The sequence below is a fragment of the Passer montanus genome, unplaced genomic scaffold, assembly GCF_014805655.1.
Source record: "Passer montanus isolate IOZ18808 unplaced genomic scaffold, ASM1480565v1 scaffold5, whole genome shotgun sequence".
NCBI lineage: Eukaryota > Metazoa > Chordata > Aves > Passeriformes > Passeridae > Passer > Passer montanus.
The window spans coordinates 8,083,890-8,098,663 of record NW_024369929.1 but is presented as its reverse complement, the minus strand read 5'-3'; the positions used below and the strand labels follow the sequence as shown (position 1 = coordinate 8,098,663).

At 40.4% G+C, this 14,774-nt stretch overlaps 2 protein-coding genes across 2 annotated transcripts; both read right to left on the bottom strand.

The window, feature by feature from the left end:
- Positions 1 to 316: 316 nt before the first annotated feature.
- On the bottom strand, positions 317 to 4,411 carry CUNH15orf48 (chromosome unknown C15orf48 homolog). Its single transcript, XM_039722968.1, has 4 exons — positions 4,158 to 4,411; positions 3,754 to 3,842; positions 2,863 to 2,923; positions 317 to 2,226 (listed from the first exon to the last, which is right to left on the bottom strand). Exons 1-4 carry the CDS (start codon positions 4,197 to 4,199, stop codon positions 2,158 to 2,160), a joined length of 261 nt encoding a protein of 86 aa, XP_039578902.1. The 5' UTR covers positions 4,200 to 4,411; the 3' UTR covers positions 317 to 2,157.
- A 1,607-nt stretch (positions 4,412 to 6,018) lies between these two features.
- SPATA5L1 (spermatogenesis associated 5 like 1) lies at positions 6,019 to 13,153 on the bottom strand. Its single transcript, XM_039722965.1, has 8 exons — positions 11,875 to 13,153; positions 10,544 to 10,729; positions 9,766 to 9,930; positions 9,097 to 9,306; positions 8,468 to 8,695; positions 7,449 to 7,583; positions 6,677 to 6,802; positions 6,019 to 6,305 (listed from the first exon to the last, which is right to left on the bottom strand). Exons 1-8 carry the CDS (start codon positions 12,949 to 12,951, stop codon positions 6,153 to 6,155), a joined length of 2,280 nt encoding a protein of 759 aa, XP_039578899.1. The 5' UTR covers positions 12,952 to 13,153; the 3' UTR covers positions 6,019 to 6,152.
- Positions 13,154 to 14,774: the final 1,621 nt, after the last annotated feature.

Below are 14,774 nucleotides of genomic sequence, written 5' to 3'. Positions count from 1 at the left end.
AACATCAGCTCAGAAAATGTAACCAATTGAATCTTTACTGTTTGTAGAACAAGGAAATAACCTGTACATTGCTTTATAGATTTATGTTGAGTAGCTGATTGGGGAGACACAGTAATTGCTCTTGGTGTATGCTACTTATAAGAAAAAACCCTCTATGCAGGAGACAGATTTTTAGGGATAGTCAGAGAAGACACAAAACCCCAACAGCTTCAACAACATTCATAATCTTTTTGAACCGCCAAAAAAAAAATTGATTTCTTATATTGTGTGAAAACCCTCCCCAAAAATCTGTATTAATAAAGAAAAACAGAACAGCTTACAAAGCAAAACAGTTTTATTACCAGAGCTGTTATGCTTCAGGACATGATAAAAGAAGCAGCAACCTGTACTGACAGCAGTCACACTGCTTAATGTGCTACTGGAAACATCACTGAAATGTGGCTAAATACAAAAATTAACTAAAATTTACTTACACTTATTTTCCCAATGTTGACTTATACTTAGGTCATAGTTTTTGCAGCCAAAAAAAGTGACTTACTGAAGAACAAACTCAATTAATGCATCAACTCAGGGCACACCACTTTGTTTTTGCTACAGTCCAGTAGAAATATGGAAATACAGAGAAATATTTTAAAATATTTTCTGTTTTAAAATACTTAAAACTTCCTCAGAGCTCTGTATTTTTGTGGTTCTCTGCTATTCAATCTTCTTGTAATATCATTCCTTAAATGCAAGCTAAGGATTTATTCTGAAGACTACTAGTTCCTCTCACTCTAAAACATAAATGCTGCTGAGTCATCCTTACTAGATAAACAAATATTTATGCAACATGTAGATTATTTTTTTCCTCAGTTGAAGAAAACAGCTTCTGAAGCCAAGCTACCTTGGAATTCAGGAGACAGCTTTTCTAAATGAAGTCTGTCTTTGCTGCAGCAGAATAACCTAAAGCACTTGACTATTACTCATTTAAGGGGACTTTTCTCAATTAGCAGCTGTTTCACTTTTGGTTTCTTCCTCACAGAAAGGATTATGAGTTCTTACCATCCATTTTAAGAGGAACTGTAGAATAGATTGAGAAACTGCTTGGAAGAGGACACATGCAGAAAATATCTACAAAAGGACTGTTCTGCCATTGGATGCATGTCTCATGATTTTACTGGGAACATTCTTTCCCTGGCCAACCCATAAGCAAACACACAGAAGCTTAAAGAAGAACTTCATAGAATCATTCCTAATTTTAATCTTAGTTTCTGTTTGATAAGAGAGATATTCCTAATAGCATGTAGAAATCTTTAAAAATATTGTTAATTGTGCAGTACATTGCAGCTTGCACTTGAACAACCTTGCACAAAAAGAAGAAATCAACACTGTGTAGTTTTGGATAATGCAGATTTTCTAATTCTAGTACCATCAAAAAATTTAATAATGAACAATATTTAAATACAAAAGAAATTACCTGATTTTCATTTCCCTTCTAGCCATGCTTAACTCTTAGGTTTTGAGGTTCTAAATCTGCAGTCTCAAATACACCCTCACATAACCTACTGGACTCAGTGGATAAGTTTCAGTATTTGCAGCACAACATTAGTTTCGACTTAATCTGTCCCCACATCTAACACAGCCAAGGAATGCAAGTGTACTGTATGACCACATATGCTGCCATACAAAGACATCCTCTGGCTGTGACTTTGGTCTCTATATAACATAGAAATACAGAATAGAAAGGAAGGAGACCAGGAATCCCAATTCAGAAAGGCTTTTGGGCAATTTACATGAAATGCATAAACTTAGAATTAATTTTCTTAAAAATGAGTAAAATGGCAAAACTAATGTATTTTGAAACAAATCCTGAAACTCTACAAAAACTTGAAGTTTTGATGAAGGTTTTTTTGATCCATAATTACCATCTGAATACTCAAAAATTTACATCAAATGCTTATTGAAAATAATTATTTTGAGTCAGATTTTTGGACTATGTGGATGCTGTATGCCAGCTTCTAAAGCAACATGAAACTCCTCATCCAGAGTCCAAAAAAATGTAGGGAGACCCTAAAAATGTAGCAGAAGCATTTCCGCACACTGATTTCAGTAGTCAAGTTTGTGCAGAAGTGATTCCACTAGATTCATAGGGTACTTTTTTGAGGCAACAGAAACTTCTCACTTCGTAAGCTTTTTGACCTCTTCCAGCTCTTCTATAGGTCGCCACTGCTGATTGATTGTTACCAGCTGGAAGAAATGGAAAACATGGAAGTTAGTAAAATCCCAGTGAGCATTTCCTCCACTCCCACACCTCCCCATATCAAAGATCAGCTTATTGCTGAAGAAGTTCTAGTGGCTTTATATTTTCCATTCAGAAATATGCAACAGATGACATAATAATTTGTTGAACAAAATCACTTGGATATTAAGTAATCATGCCAAATAATTTTACTTTTCCTTATCCTAAGTGCTCTAATAAACTAAGATATTTTTCCTTCAGGCTACAGTACTTAAACATTCTTATTCAAGTCTGTAATTGAGGAACAAGGTAAGGGTAAACAGCACTTCCTCCATACTCCAAGTTTCCACTGTTATCAATGGAATTGAGTAAATGGATGTTTGGGGTGGGAATGGACATAGGACAACAACCAGAACAGCATGAATTTAAGATCAGACCTACAGTGTAAGAGATCCCTATCATTAGCTAATAGGATGAAGACATAAAGTAATGAATTAAGCATCTGTTTCCACTTTTAATTAGATACACATCAACTTTACACTTGTTCTCTCGTTCACATTTTGCTAGTTCTTACACATTGAAAGAAGTGATTCATTGTGTTGGAAATTTATGCTATTTATACATACATTATATGTACAAATTACCTTCTGAGGCTTGGCAGGATCAATAGTTTCCCATGGTTCTGAACTGCCAATCTTGTGAATGCTTTAAAAGAAGATAAAACAGGTATTATGTTTTAAGGTGTGTCCCTGAACACACTTTCATATGAGCAGCCTATTGTCAGTAGAGCTATTCACTTTAATAAGGAGCTCCCTAAAACACAAATTTACAGATTTGGGCACTATATTTTAAAATCTGGATAGGAATCAATGATGGGTTGCTTTGTTTGCAGCTTCCAAAGCACCAAGCAAGCCAGCACTGCCCACATATCATTGTGAGGGAAGCAAGCTGAAAAATCAAAACTGAGTAAAGACACAAAGTAAAGGGACTTTTACCCCAATAGTTAAAATACTACTCCAATCACTTTAAAATAAATAAATAAACTCCCAAAACCTTTAAGAGTATAGGATTTGGCTCCATTTATCAGCCAAGCCATTGGAATACTATCAAACACTGCTCTTTATATACAAGTTAATAGACTGGTTGCAATATATGTGCATCTCATCTACCTATGTGATTATATGAAATTCTTGATTAGAACATTTAAAACTTCTTATACCTAAAGCAAAGAAAAAAATATAATTATTAAATCAAAAGTTAGGAAATAACTTAGACTACACTCCAAATTAATTTTCTCACTATTTACAATCTGCAGATGCTTTAGTCATTATCAGTACTCCCAGTACTCTGGAACATGTGCCTGGCACCTTTTTTTTTTTTGTGTGTGTAAAACATGATGGTCAAATACTCGGTTCAATAAAACAAGTTAGGGTAAGCTTTTTTTTTTTTTTTTTTTGTGTGTAAAACATGATGGTCAAATACTTGGTTCAATAAAACAAGTTAGGGTAAGCTCCAAACAAGAAGTTTTTCCTTACATCACATCAGATTTGCGGAATAGGGAGTAGACACAAAAAGAGAACGCCCCAGCTGCTGCCAAGGACAATATTCCGGCCAGGGGAATGAGCTGAAAGATAAAATAGAGAAAAGAGCTGATCTTAATTCCTAGACCCACAAACAGGGTGAGCAAGGGTTACACAGAACTAGGCAGGGATCACCTGTTCCTCTACATTAACTCTATGTAACTCTTTACACCACCTCACTTTTGATATGCGAATTTCACTTTTACCTCTACATTGCCCTCCTCCACAGCTCACTTTTAATACACGAACTTTACGCGGGTCCCATTTCCTCGGGAAATCAAGCGGCAATCCTGGTGCAGCCCCCCGCATCCCTCCCCGCGGGCGGGTAACCACGGCCCCGAGCCCTGAGGCAAACTCACTTCTCTCTTCGTTTTAAGCGTGTGCAGGATGCCCTTGCTCATGCTGGCGGCTCGGAGCGGCTGCGGCTCTGGGCTCTCCCCGGCGGGCAGAGGTGCCGCCCGGGCCCGCCCCGCGCTCTTTGAGCCCCGCGCCCTGAGGGGGCGGGACAGCGCGCCCCCCAGCGGCCGGCGCGGGGCGGGCCCGCAGCGCCCCCTGCCGGTGCCACGGCGAGCGGCCGATCCCTCTCTCTCCGGGGCTGCAGCGCTCCCACCCGGCTTCTCCACCTCTCCTTTGTCCTCTTGTCTGCCCCCTTCTCCAGACAGCTGCTCAAAGAACAGGGTGTCCAGGCAAAAGCCCAGAGCCTGCCTCTTCAGAGCTCAGAGAGGTGCCTATAGTGACCAAAAGAGGAGCCCGGTGTCACCATGTCCCCTTGCGCTGCAGCAAAAGCTCAAACCGGGCCCAGGTTCTCATCACTCTTGTGTTCCACAGCTCCTATCACTTCCCAATATCCCTCTCTGAGAAAAACTGCCAGGGGCAGGCTGGAGGTGAGAGCAGGTGACTCCCGTACATTGGTTTCTCCCCTTCTCTCCCCTCTCTCTTCCCGAGGAAGGAGAGGCTGCCCTTACTGCATGTTCTGCTCGCCCCCTGCAGCAAGAACAGAGACAGGGCAGCAGCAGCTCAGCTGGTGCTTCTAGGGAAATGGTGTGGAAATGAAGGACCAGCATCTTTGAGGAGCTGGCAGCATCTTACTGTAACAACTTTGAGATCCAGCAATTCCAATGGAAACTCTTGAACACTGGGAAGCAAATCAGACAGTTTTCATACTTTTTCTCAGCACTGCTACTCAGAAACCTTTGTGTATTTGGGAAGGTCATGAACACTATTTGTTTTACACCAATAAAGCTACAGGATGGTCCTTTCTATAAATTGGTGATGAAAGCCAAGCTGTAGGCAGTTGTTTGTATCTGAACCCTTTCCTAGGTTTCAACAGCTTCTACCACTGGCTTTTGCCTTCCTCATTCACCAGCTGCCTTGGAATTTCCTTTTGTGATCCATCTCACTATAAACCACACACTGCAGTCCCTAGTGTGCCTGTTATGAGAGAGAAATAATTGTTAATGGGCTTATAATTACTGAACCTCAACTAAAATAAGGAACTGTCTTTGACAGTGGTGTATTTTTGTTCCCAAGCATTTCACTGGGAAAAAGGAAAGGTAATAAAAAATAATAAAAACCTTCCTACTCTAGTAAGGTAAAATGCATACTTACATACATGTAATGCCAATTTCCTTAGAAGTGTCTGTATTTTAGAAGGCAACCTACAAAAATGTATTGACAAGGGTGGGGAAAATAATTCTGCAGAAATTGTCATTATGTGAACTCCCTTTTCTAAAGAAGAAATTATAATTTGAGTTGATTACATACTTGGTGTCTGCTTAGTCAATCCAAACGTTTGTACAGTAAGCAGTAACTCATCCAAAATTACTCCCAAAACCCCTGACATCCAAACCTACACCAAGGAGTTAAGCACTGGCAACCCTTTCACTGCCACTATATTTTGGAATCTGCTTGTAAGGATGTAAGCCTAGGCAGGCACATGTAAAACACCTTACATTTTATATAGGGTGGGACTTCTTATTTAATTTCCTGAAAGCTTTTCTACTTTTTACATATTTGCTGTCTTTTGGAGACTTCACAACACATCTTACATTTTCTTATTATGTCATTTTTGTACTTAAAAGTAGGAAATCTAGAGTAACACTAAGCTGTTCCATGGTCTTTTATCTAAGTATTTCAATTACTTGTTTCATCAGATGTAAACCTACCCAAAGGAAACAAGATTTTAATTTATTATTCATTATTTAAATTACAAAACTTTTCAAAAGTGACACTTTACTGTATTTCATACTCCCTGAAAACTACAGTAAGTACAGTATTAAAAAGCAGGAAAGATGCAAACCTTTTCAAAATCTCTGTAATATATTTTAAAATACTTATGCCACTCCTTTATAGATTCAAGGGGCTAATTCTTGATTAGAGAATTTTTCATAAAATTCCAAGTCTTTTATGTTTAAAGATGGTTTTACAATCTGCAATGATTTCACAAAATGTTCCTGTTTTACAGCAGTTGCTTCAAGTCCATTCTCTTGCAATGCCAACAAAGCAGCCTTTAAAAGAAGAAGAAAAAAAAAAACAATTTAGTCCTTATCATGTTTTAAATTGCAAAGAATACTGTAAGTATTCTAAAATATCTTACAAGGAACAAAGCATTAGTTAAAGCATCTGAAAACAGCATTGTATAACTTATGTTTATTTAACAACAGATAAAGATCCAAGTAAGGTTACCATAGCATTTTATTTAAATAATGAACCCTTGTTCAGTTTCTCTGTTTTAACCATTTTCTTTGGATTTTCAATGCAAATTGGGAAAGTACCTCTACTACAGATGGCTCAGTAACATCTAGGAGTTAGCTCTCTTTTTTCATTCAAAGTTGTTATTCAGAGTTTATTTCACAGATGAGCCAGGAATATTTCTTACCTCCTTGCACAGGTTTTCAATATCAGCTCCAGAGAAGAGGTCTGTTAGGACTGCCACATCTTGTAATGACACATCAGTATCTAATGGAATTTTTTCAGTGCAGATTTTCAAAATGGAAAGTCTTCCCTGTAAATTGGTGCATATTATGCAAGAAAACAAAACCAAACAAACCAAAAATTAATCTTTCTCCAAAGCAGTACCAAACTTGAAATTAGAGCCAAGGAAAATCCAGAAAAGCACCAGAACTACCTGTTTTTTGTGGAAGAATAAAATGCTATTAAAGATAATGCACTTCTGGTTGTCTCATATATTTAAGGTCTATTATTCTCAGTCACTCCTTGCTTCATGAAAACACAGTATTTTAGGCTGAACAGGCCTGACTTGGCATGCTTTGGGACAACTTGTTTTTGTGAAGCCCAGGACAAATAGCTACACTAGCCTTGGGAACAGTACACAAAAATTATTTGAAGCAAGGACAGACAACTTATTTTGGCATTTCCTGAACTGTAGCTTGATTTTGTAAATATACATTTTCTCTATTTTCCATATGCAATATGATAACGACCTACACCAGTTAAAATATTATTGGTTTTTAAAATACAAATATCTTTATTAATTTTAATTTTTTTCATTGTACCTTGAATTTGGTGACTGATCTCCAGTGAAACACCCATCACTTGTTAAGTATGTTACAGTAATATGCTCCCTTTGCTCTTAAAGTATGCTGGCAATTAATATCTCTCCCTTTAAAGCCACATATGGTGTGTAATACCTTCAGATCTGGAGGAGGAATATAAATCATCTTGTCCAGCCTTCCAGGACGGAGCAAGGCATCATCCAACATATCTGGTCTATTTGTTGCAGCAACTACCATGACATCTTTGTTCAAAGTTTCCTGAAACTCTAGCTGAGTTAGAGATCATGTAAACAAATCAGTGCAACATGGTTCAGATAGATATTATCAAAAGGTATTAGTTAACTACTAATGAGAAGAGGGGAAGGGCAAAAAGATAATGTAATTTTACATGTAATTATTTTCCCTTCAATATTACTATTCTATCTTTCTTGAGGTAAAAAAATGCCTTGGTGCAGAGCAGATTACATGACAAAGAATAAATATAGTTAGTTATAGGCAATAAATACTTTCCTTTGACCAGATTGTAATGAAGAACCTTTTATATGCAAAAAATTCAGTATCCTACAATTCTGGAACTGTTTTCTTTATTATTCCCTCACAGAGTATCATAAGAAGAAAAAGCTTATATACAAAAAAGCTAAATATTAAATGTTGTGAACAATTCACTGACAAGTGAGGGTACAAGTTTGTGTTTAAATATCTAAATGATCATAACTGCTGCTTTTATATGCATCATGTGTGAGAAAGAGCTGCAAATGAAGTAGGGGGAGTACTTAGAAAAAGTAAGCTCAGGGAGGAACTTGTTTAAGAGCAAAAATCACACAAATCAATCTAAAAATTTACTTTAGTGTCAAGAAAAGGATTTTTGTGACAGAAGATGAACACACAACTATGAATGCTAGTAATGCTCAATAGCCTGTGTGGGTATTTTGGTCAAACAAAGACTCATTGAGGAACAGTGTATATAAAAACAATCAGCAGCCTATATACAGTATATTCTAAAAACTAGTAATTATGACAGAGTAAAACAGCTTCTTGCATGTTTTTAAGTTCAGGGGTTTGAAGATTAAAATGCGAATGCCAACAACTAAAATTTTTGGAACAACTGGACAGCACTTCTCATTGTTCCTATACAGAAAAGGGAGCAGAAATACCTTCCTTTCCTCGTCACTTTGCTCTTGGCACTGAGCCTCAAGCTGTAGCTTGCCTCCTCTTCTTTCTGTAACTTTCAGCCCAACCCCATCCAACTCATTGAGAAGAACAGAGAGAACTCGCTCTGAGACACCACGGCCAGCTCTGCAGAGTGCCCGAGACCCCAAGATAGAATCAATCTCATCTAGGAATATTATTGCTGGGGTATTTGCTCTTGCCTGGCGAAAAACCTATTCAACAAATGTTAAAAAAATAAAACATTAATGCCTGCACTCTATCAGGTAAGGTGAAAAAAAAAATCCCATTTACATATGGTGTATTTTATTTAACTTTAAAGGTGCATTTTTAATGATTCTTAAGAACTGTTCTGGCTTACATTTAATATTGGCAAATTCTGCTTCTTTTTTATATTCCTAAATGAACTGAAAATAAAAGAACAGAAATGCTTCTGAAGTTTAATTTTAGGGATAGACTCTCACTTTATCTACATGTGAATCTGTAAGCCATTCTTATTTTATAATCAGATGAGAGCTCCATCATCCTTTCAACAACAAAATTTAGGTCTAAGTAATACTTTACAAAAATCAAGCAAAAATAGACTACAGAACCTTACACAAATTAAAAACTGTACCTGAGACAAAACCTTCTCTGAATCTCCAACGTAAGGTGAGAAGAGGTCAGCACCACTCACAGACAGAAAGGAACAGTGACAGCTTGTGGCCACTGCCTTCACCAGCGTGGTTTTGGCACACCCAGAGGGCCCATAGAGAAGAATACCCTTGGGATGAGACAGGCCCATCCTGGCAAATGCCTCAGGAAATTTCATAGGCCACTCAACACTCTGGCAATACATAAAAAAGGGATGAAATTCTTAGTAACAAGCAATAAAACTGCTGAGTACATAATTTCCTCTCCTTGATACAAACATTAATTGAAAGTCAGAGAATAGTGATTTAGTCTTTCTTCATATATTGCCCCCTGCTAAAATTTTCTATTTGAAACAGAACTAAAAGCAAATATGAAGAGATAACAGCCAAGAGCCATCTCTGGATAAATATTTAGGAATGGAAAAATTATCTACCTATAAGTTTTTTTCAGCTACTAAAAACATGCCTATTTTCCCATATTACTATGCTTAGTGGTGGTGTCTTGAGATTACAAAATAACACTGTAATAATGTTTAAAATACAATTTATAATCAGGTAATTTGCAAAATAAATAATTTTCATAATGTAGGGTACAGAATATCTTGGAGTACATTAGAAATTAGGTGCTTATCTAAATTAGCTTAATACATTACCTGTTTTAACTTTAATTTCACATCTTCAAGGCCACCAATTTGCTCCCAAGTCACAGGTTTACACTCTGTTAGTCCAACTGCACTTCGAAAAGAGGATGGTTGAATTTTTTTAAAAGCTTCTTGGAAATCTCCCATGTTAATCATGGCTTCAGTTTCACCTGAATCCTGAAAAAAACCAAAACAGAGCATAGTAACAACATTTTAATGCAATACTTAAATACTGCATTAATATACAAAACGTTTCACATAAGGCTAAATACAACTAATAAGGAAGTCAATTCCTGACCTAATGAGCTTAAACACTGCAGACACAAAAATGCAACATAAAGTAAAATATAACCTTTTTAATAGCAAGTTTTTACACAGGAAAAAAACAATTTTAATAGAAATTAACGTTTCAGGGAAAATTATGATTGCCTAAATTATAGCTCCATTAGGCAGTCATCTGCTAAATCAGATAGTTGCTTTCAGAGTTAACACACATCACGTCCTACAATCTTATGAATAGAAATAAAAAAGTTGCAAAAGCCATTTTCACCACACACTGAAAAATGTAACACATTTTATCACAAACAGGCTATAAAATGCCACTATTAAACCACAGATGCAGTAACAGAACTAAAGTGAGAACTGAAAAGACAAGTAAAAATAAAATATTTGTATTTATAATATGCTTGGTGTGAGTCTTCAACTTGTTGAGCTTTTCAAGTAAAGCATGAATGAGGAAAGGGTAGTACAAACATTACTGCCATTGTTCTTGACTGATTTGCAACCATACCAAAGAGCTGTGGGACACAGCCTGCATGGCAGCTTCTCTGCAGAGGGCTGTAAGGTCAGCTCCAACGTACCCAGTCGTCATTTCTGCCAGCTGAGCCAAATCCACCTCTGCAGAAACGGGCATGTCAGATGTAAGCAACTGCAGGATGGATCTTCTCTGTGTAACTGTTGGGGTCCCAATAATAACCTAAACCAAAGAGAATAAACAAAAATTTTAAGTAGATAATTTGCCATACTCATTTATTTTACAGACCTAAGCAAGCAATTTTGTCTCTGCTTTATATTGGCTACTGAAAATTTATATATTCTTATATCCCAACTAAAGAGTTTTACAGGAAAGCTATTGCCAGCACTATACAAATGACAAGTATTTAAAATGTCATTAACTTTCCAAGGGAACAGTGTTTGCATAAAGAGATTTTGATAAGACACTGTCAAATAGCATTTACCAAGTCCCATAACACTGAAATAATAATTTCCTTGCATCACAAGCACTACATTAGATTAATATGATAGGAAAAAATAAAATAGATTAACATTCATACATTATTGAAAACCTGGTAAACTTCATCATAAAATACATCTCAACAATTTATAAATCCCAGAAAATTAAAGAACTTTATTAAACTGGTGAATTTCCAAGGGAACAGTGTTTGCATAAAGAGTTTTTGATAAGACACTGTCAAATAGCAACTACCCAGTCCTGAAACACTGAAATAATAATTTCCTTACATTACAAGCACTAAATTAGATTAATACGATACAAAAAAAAGAAATAGATAAACATTCATACATTACTGAAATCCTGGTAAAACTTCATCATAAAAATACATCTCAACAATTTATAAATTCCAGAAAATTAAAGAACTTTATTAATCTGGTGACCTAGGAGTGGGTTTAGCCAGGAAAATAAAAATACAAGCACAAGCACTGTGTGCCATATAACTGTGTGGTTTTCTTCTTTGGACTACTAGGATAATGGAAGTTTCCAAGGAGACCCAACCTCTGTTACTGAAACCTGAATAGAAGTTTTGACACAACAGGTTACTAGTTCTGTGTCACAATAAATTTTTAAGGAGAAATGCACAAATCTTCAGTCTAAGATTTAAATGGAAAAAACCCAATCCTGTAAAGCTAAGCATCTGTAAGCAAACAAACCCCCTGAAGATCAGGTCAATATCTTTATGATAAAGAAACAAGGCACCTGTCCCAAACCTATAGAATCCCACTAAGAAACTTGACTAGACGACATTAAAAAAAACTACTGACTGCCCCCTTCCACCTCAATAAGGAAAGAAAAACGTGAGTGTATGAGTAGCAGGGTTTATTTACCTCTCTGTCAAATCTGCCAGGTCTCCTCAGCGCAGGGTCTAAGGCATCAGGCCTGTTTGTGGCTGCCACAATGACCATCTTGCCCTCGCTCCCCACGCCATCCAGCAGCGTCAGCAGCTGAGCAACAAGACGATCTTCAGGAGCATTGTTTGAACTTCCTCGCTTTGGGCATAAAGAATCAATCTCATCAAAAAAGAGAATGGTTGGGCCCTCGTTTGACATCTCTCTGCCCTTCTCAAAGGCTCTGCGCAAATTCTCTTCACCTTCTCCTGGTCTTGAGCCATGGAGGGCTGGGCCACTGATGCCAAACAGATACGCACCCAGCTCTTTTGCTACTGCCTTTACCATGAGAGTTTTCCCTACACCTGGGGGCCCAATTAACAGAACTCCATTAGGCACAGAAAGACCCAGCTTCTTGAAAGTTTTTGGAAAGCGGAAAGGCAGATCAATCATTTCTTTCAAAGACTTCCCCACATCATCCAGTCCTGCAATTGGAGTTTTTGCAGCGTCTTCTGACAGATGTCTGTACCACTCTAAAGTGATCACCTCCTTAATTTTTATGCTTGTTTGGGGAGTTATCAATCCAGCTCCCTCCTCCAAAGGAGACGCGGACAGTATTTCAACATACACCACGGGATTCTCGGGACTCGGGGCAACAGTAACAACATAACGAGGCGAAACATACACATTTCTTAGCAGTTCTCTGATTGTCTCCTGCAACACCGCTCTGGGAGTCGACTTTTTCAGCGCGGCGCTCCTGAGGACCACCCTGACGGCCGCCGCCCGCAGCGGCCCGTGCGGCAGCAGCTGCAGCCGGGCCAGGCCCAGCGAGAGCCCGCGCAGCCCCCGCGCCGCCAGCCCCGCGCTGCTGCACCTCAGGTCGGCCTGCACGTACCCGTCCGCTCGGTCGTGCCGGGGCCACGCCGTGCACACGCAGCAGCCGCCGGGCAAGGAGATCCTCAGCGGGGCGCCGATCCTGGCCCCCAGGAAGGAGAGCGCGGCGGGGCCCAAGCGGCACCGCTGCGTGCCCTCATCGCGCGGGTCCAGCGGGAGCAGCTTTAAGACCGCCGCCTCCATCGCTGCCTCCGAGAGGGAGGGCAGCAACCTCCCCGCTCTGCGCCGGCCCGTCGGCTCCTCACTCACCGCGTCTCGCCCTCCCGCGGGGCTCTCGCTCGGCCAGCGCCCGGCGCACCGCGGCCGCCCGGCACTGCCGACCCGCGGCGGGCGGGACGGGACCGGAGCGCAGCCGAGCCGCTCGCGCACTGACAGGCGGCCCCGCGCATGCGCCACAGGGGAGCACGCGCACTGCGCCCGCCTCAGCCCCTCACAGGAGCCCGGAGTGGGCTCGGTGGGGAGGGAGCTCGGGCATCCTCGAGTGGAGCCTGTGTGCCAACATCGCCCTGTCAGCCTGACCGCGGCACTCAGTGCCACTCCAGTCTCTCCTTAAACACAGCCGTGGTGATTGCTAGGCAGGTCATTCAGTATCTAGCTGCCCTTCCTGCGGAGGATTTTTTCTTAATGTTCACCCTAAGCCTCTCCTGGCGCAGCTTGAGTCTGTGGCCTTTTGTCCTGTCTGGGAGAAGAGGCCAAGCCCCTCCTGGCTACAGCCTCCTTTCAGGGAGCTGTGGAGAGCAAGAAGGTCCTGCCTGAGCCTCTTTTTCTCCAGGCTGAGCCCTCCATGCTCCCTCAGCCGTTCCTCAGGATTTGTGCTCCAGACACTTCACCATCTTCATTGGCATCCTCTGGACCTGCTCCAGCCCCTCAATGTCCTTCCTGAATTGAGGGGCCCAGAATTGGCCCGAGTACTCGATGTCCACCACCTCCCTCATGCCCTCCCCAGCCACTGCCCTGAGCCTTCCCTTTGAAGGGCTGTCAAAGCAATGCTGGTGAGGTGAGTGCTGTGCCCTGGAGACTTCTTACACCCTCATCCCACAGACAAATACACCGACCCCCTTTCTCATTGCCATCTGCTTGTTCTCCACAGAGCTGGTCACCACTTGTTCGCCACCCTTGTTTCTTTGCCCTCTTTTTGTCTCCTCAGCGCTGCCTGTTTATTCGGGGCTGCTGGAACATGTTCCCAAATGTTTGGCGTCCCCATTCCTGTGCCCCTGCCAGTGCTTCCCTCTGCTCCTTTGTCACCAGCGGTCACTGTTGACTCAGCTGTGGGCGCTGGTTAAAAGAACGTGGTGAGCCACAGCACTGGCTTGAGAAGCTGCTGGTACAAGTAATTAAGACACAGATTTAATTCAACATTTGGTAAACCTGTTGTAGTACAGCGCTGCCCGTTTATTCGGGGCTGCTGGAACATGTTCCCAAATGTTTGGCGTCCCCATTCCTGTGCCCCTGCCAGTGCTTTCCTCTGCTCCTTTGTCACCAGCGGTCACTGTTGACTCAGCTGTGGGCGCTGGTTAAAAGAACGTGGTGAGCCACAGCACTGGCTTGAGAAGCTGCTGATACAAGTAATTAAGATACGGATATTAATTCAACATTTGGTAAACCTTTGTTGTGGTACGTGCTCTGACAAATGCTTAGTCAGCATTTAAGAAAAGTTTTGGTCCCCCACCTTCTTAGATCATGCCATGAATTGTGCAGTGCTTTTATAAACACTTTCCAGGAGGTCTGTCAGTGTTGTGGGCTACAAGATAAAATTTAGTATGTGCATCCTTGAAAGTAGCTTTGTTTTAAATAAAGTCACACATGAGCTGAAAACACACACAGACTTTGAGACCACAGACATACAAGAACTGGGATCTCAAATGCTCAATGCTAGTCAGATACAGTTAAATTCACAGAAAACCCAGAGAAGGTGGTTTAGAGCACAACTACAACCTGTCCTGCATTGTGTTCTGAAGGTGTCAGGAGGGGCAGTGTAAGAAAACCTTTGTGATGGCGTCCTTGTT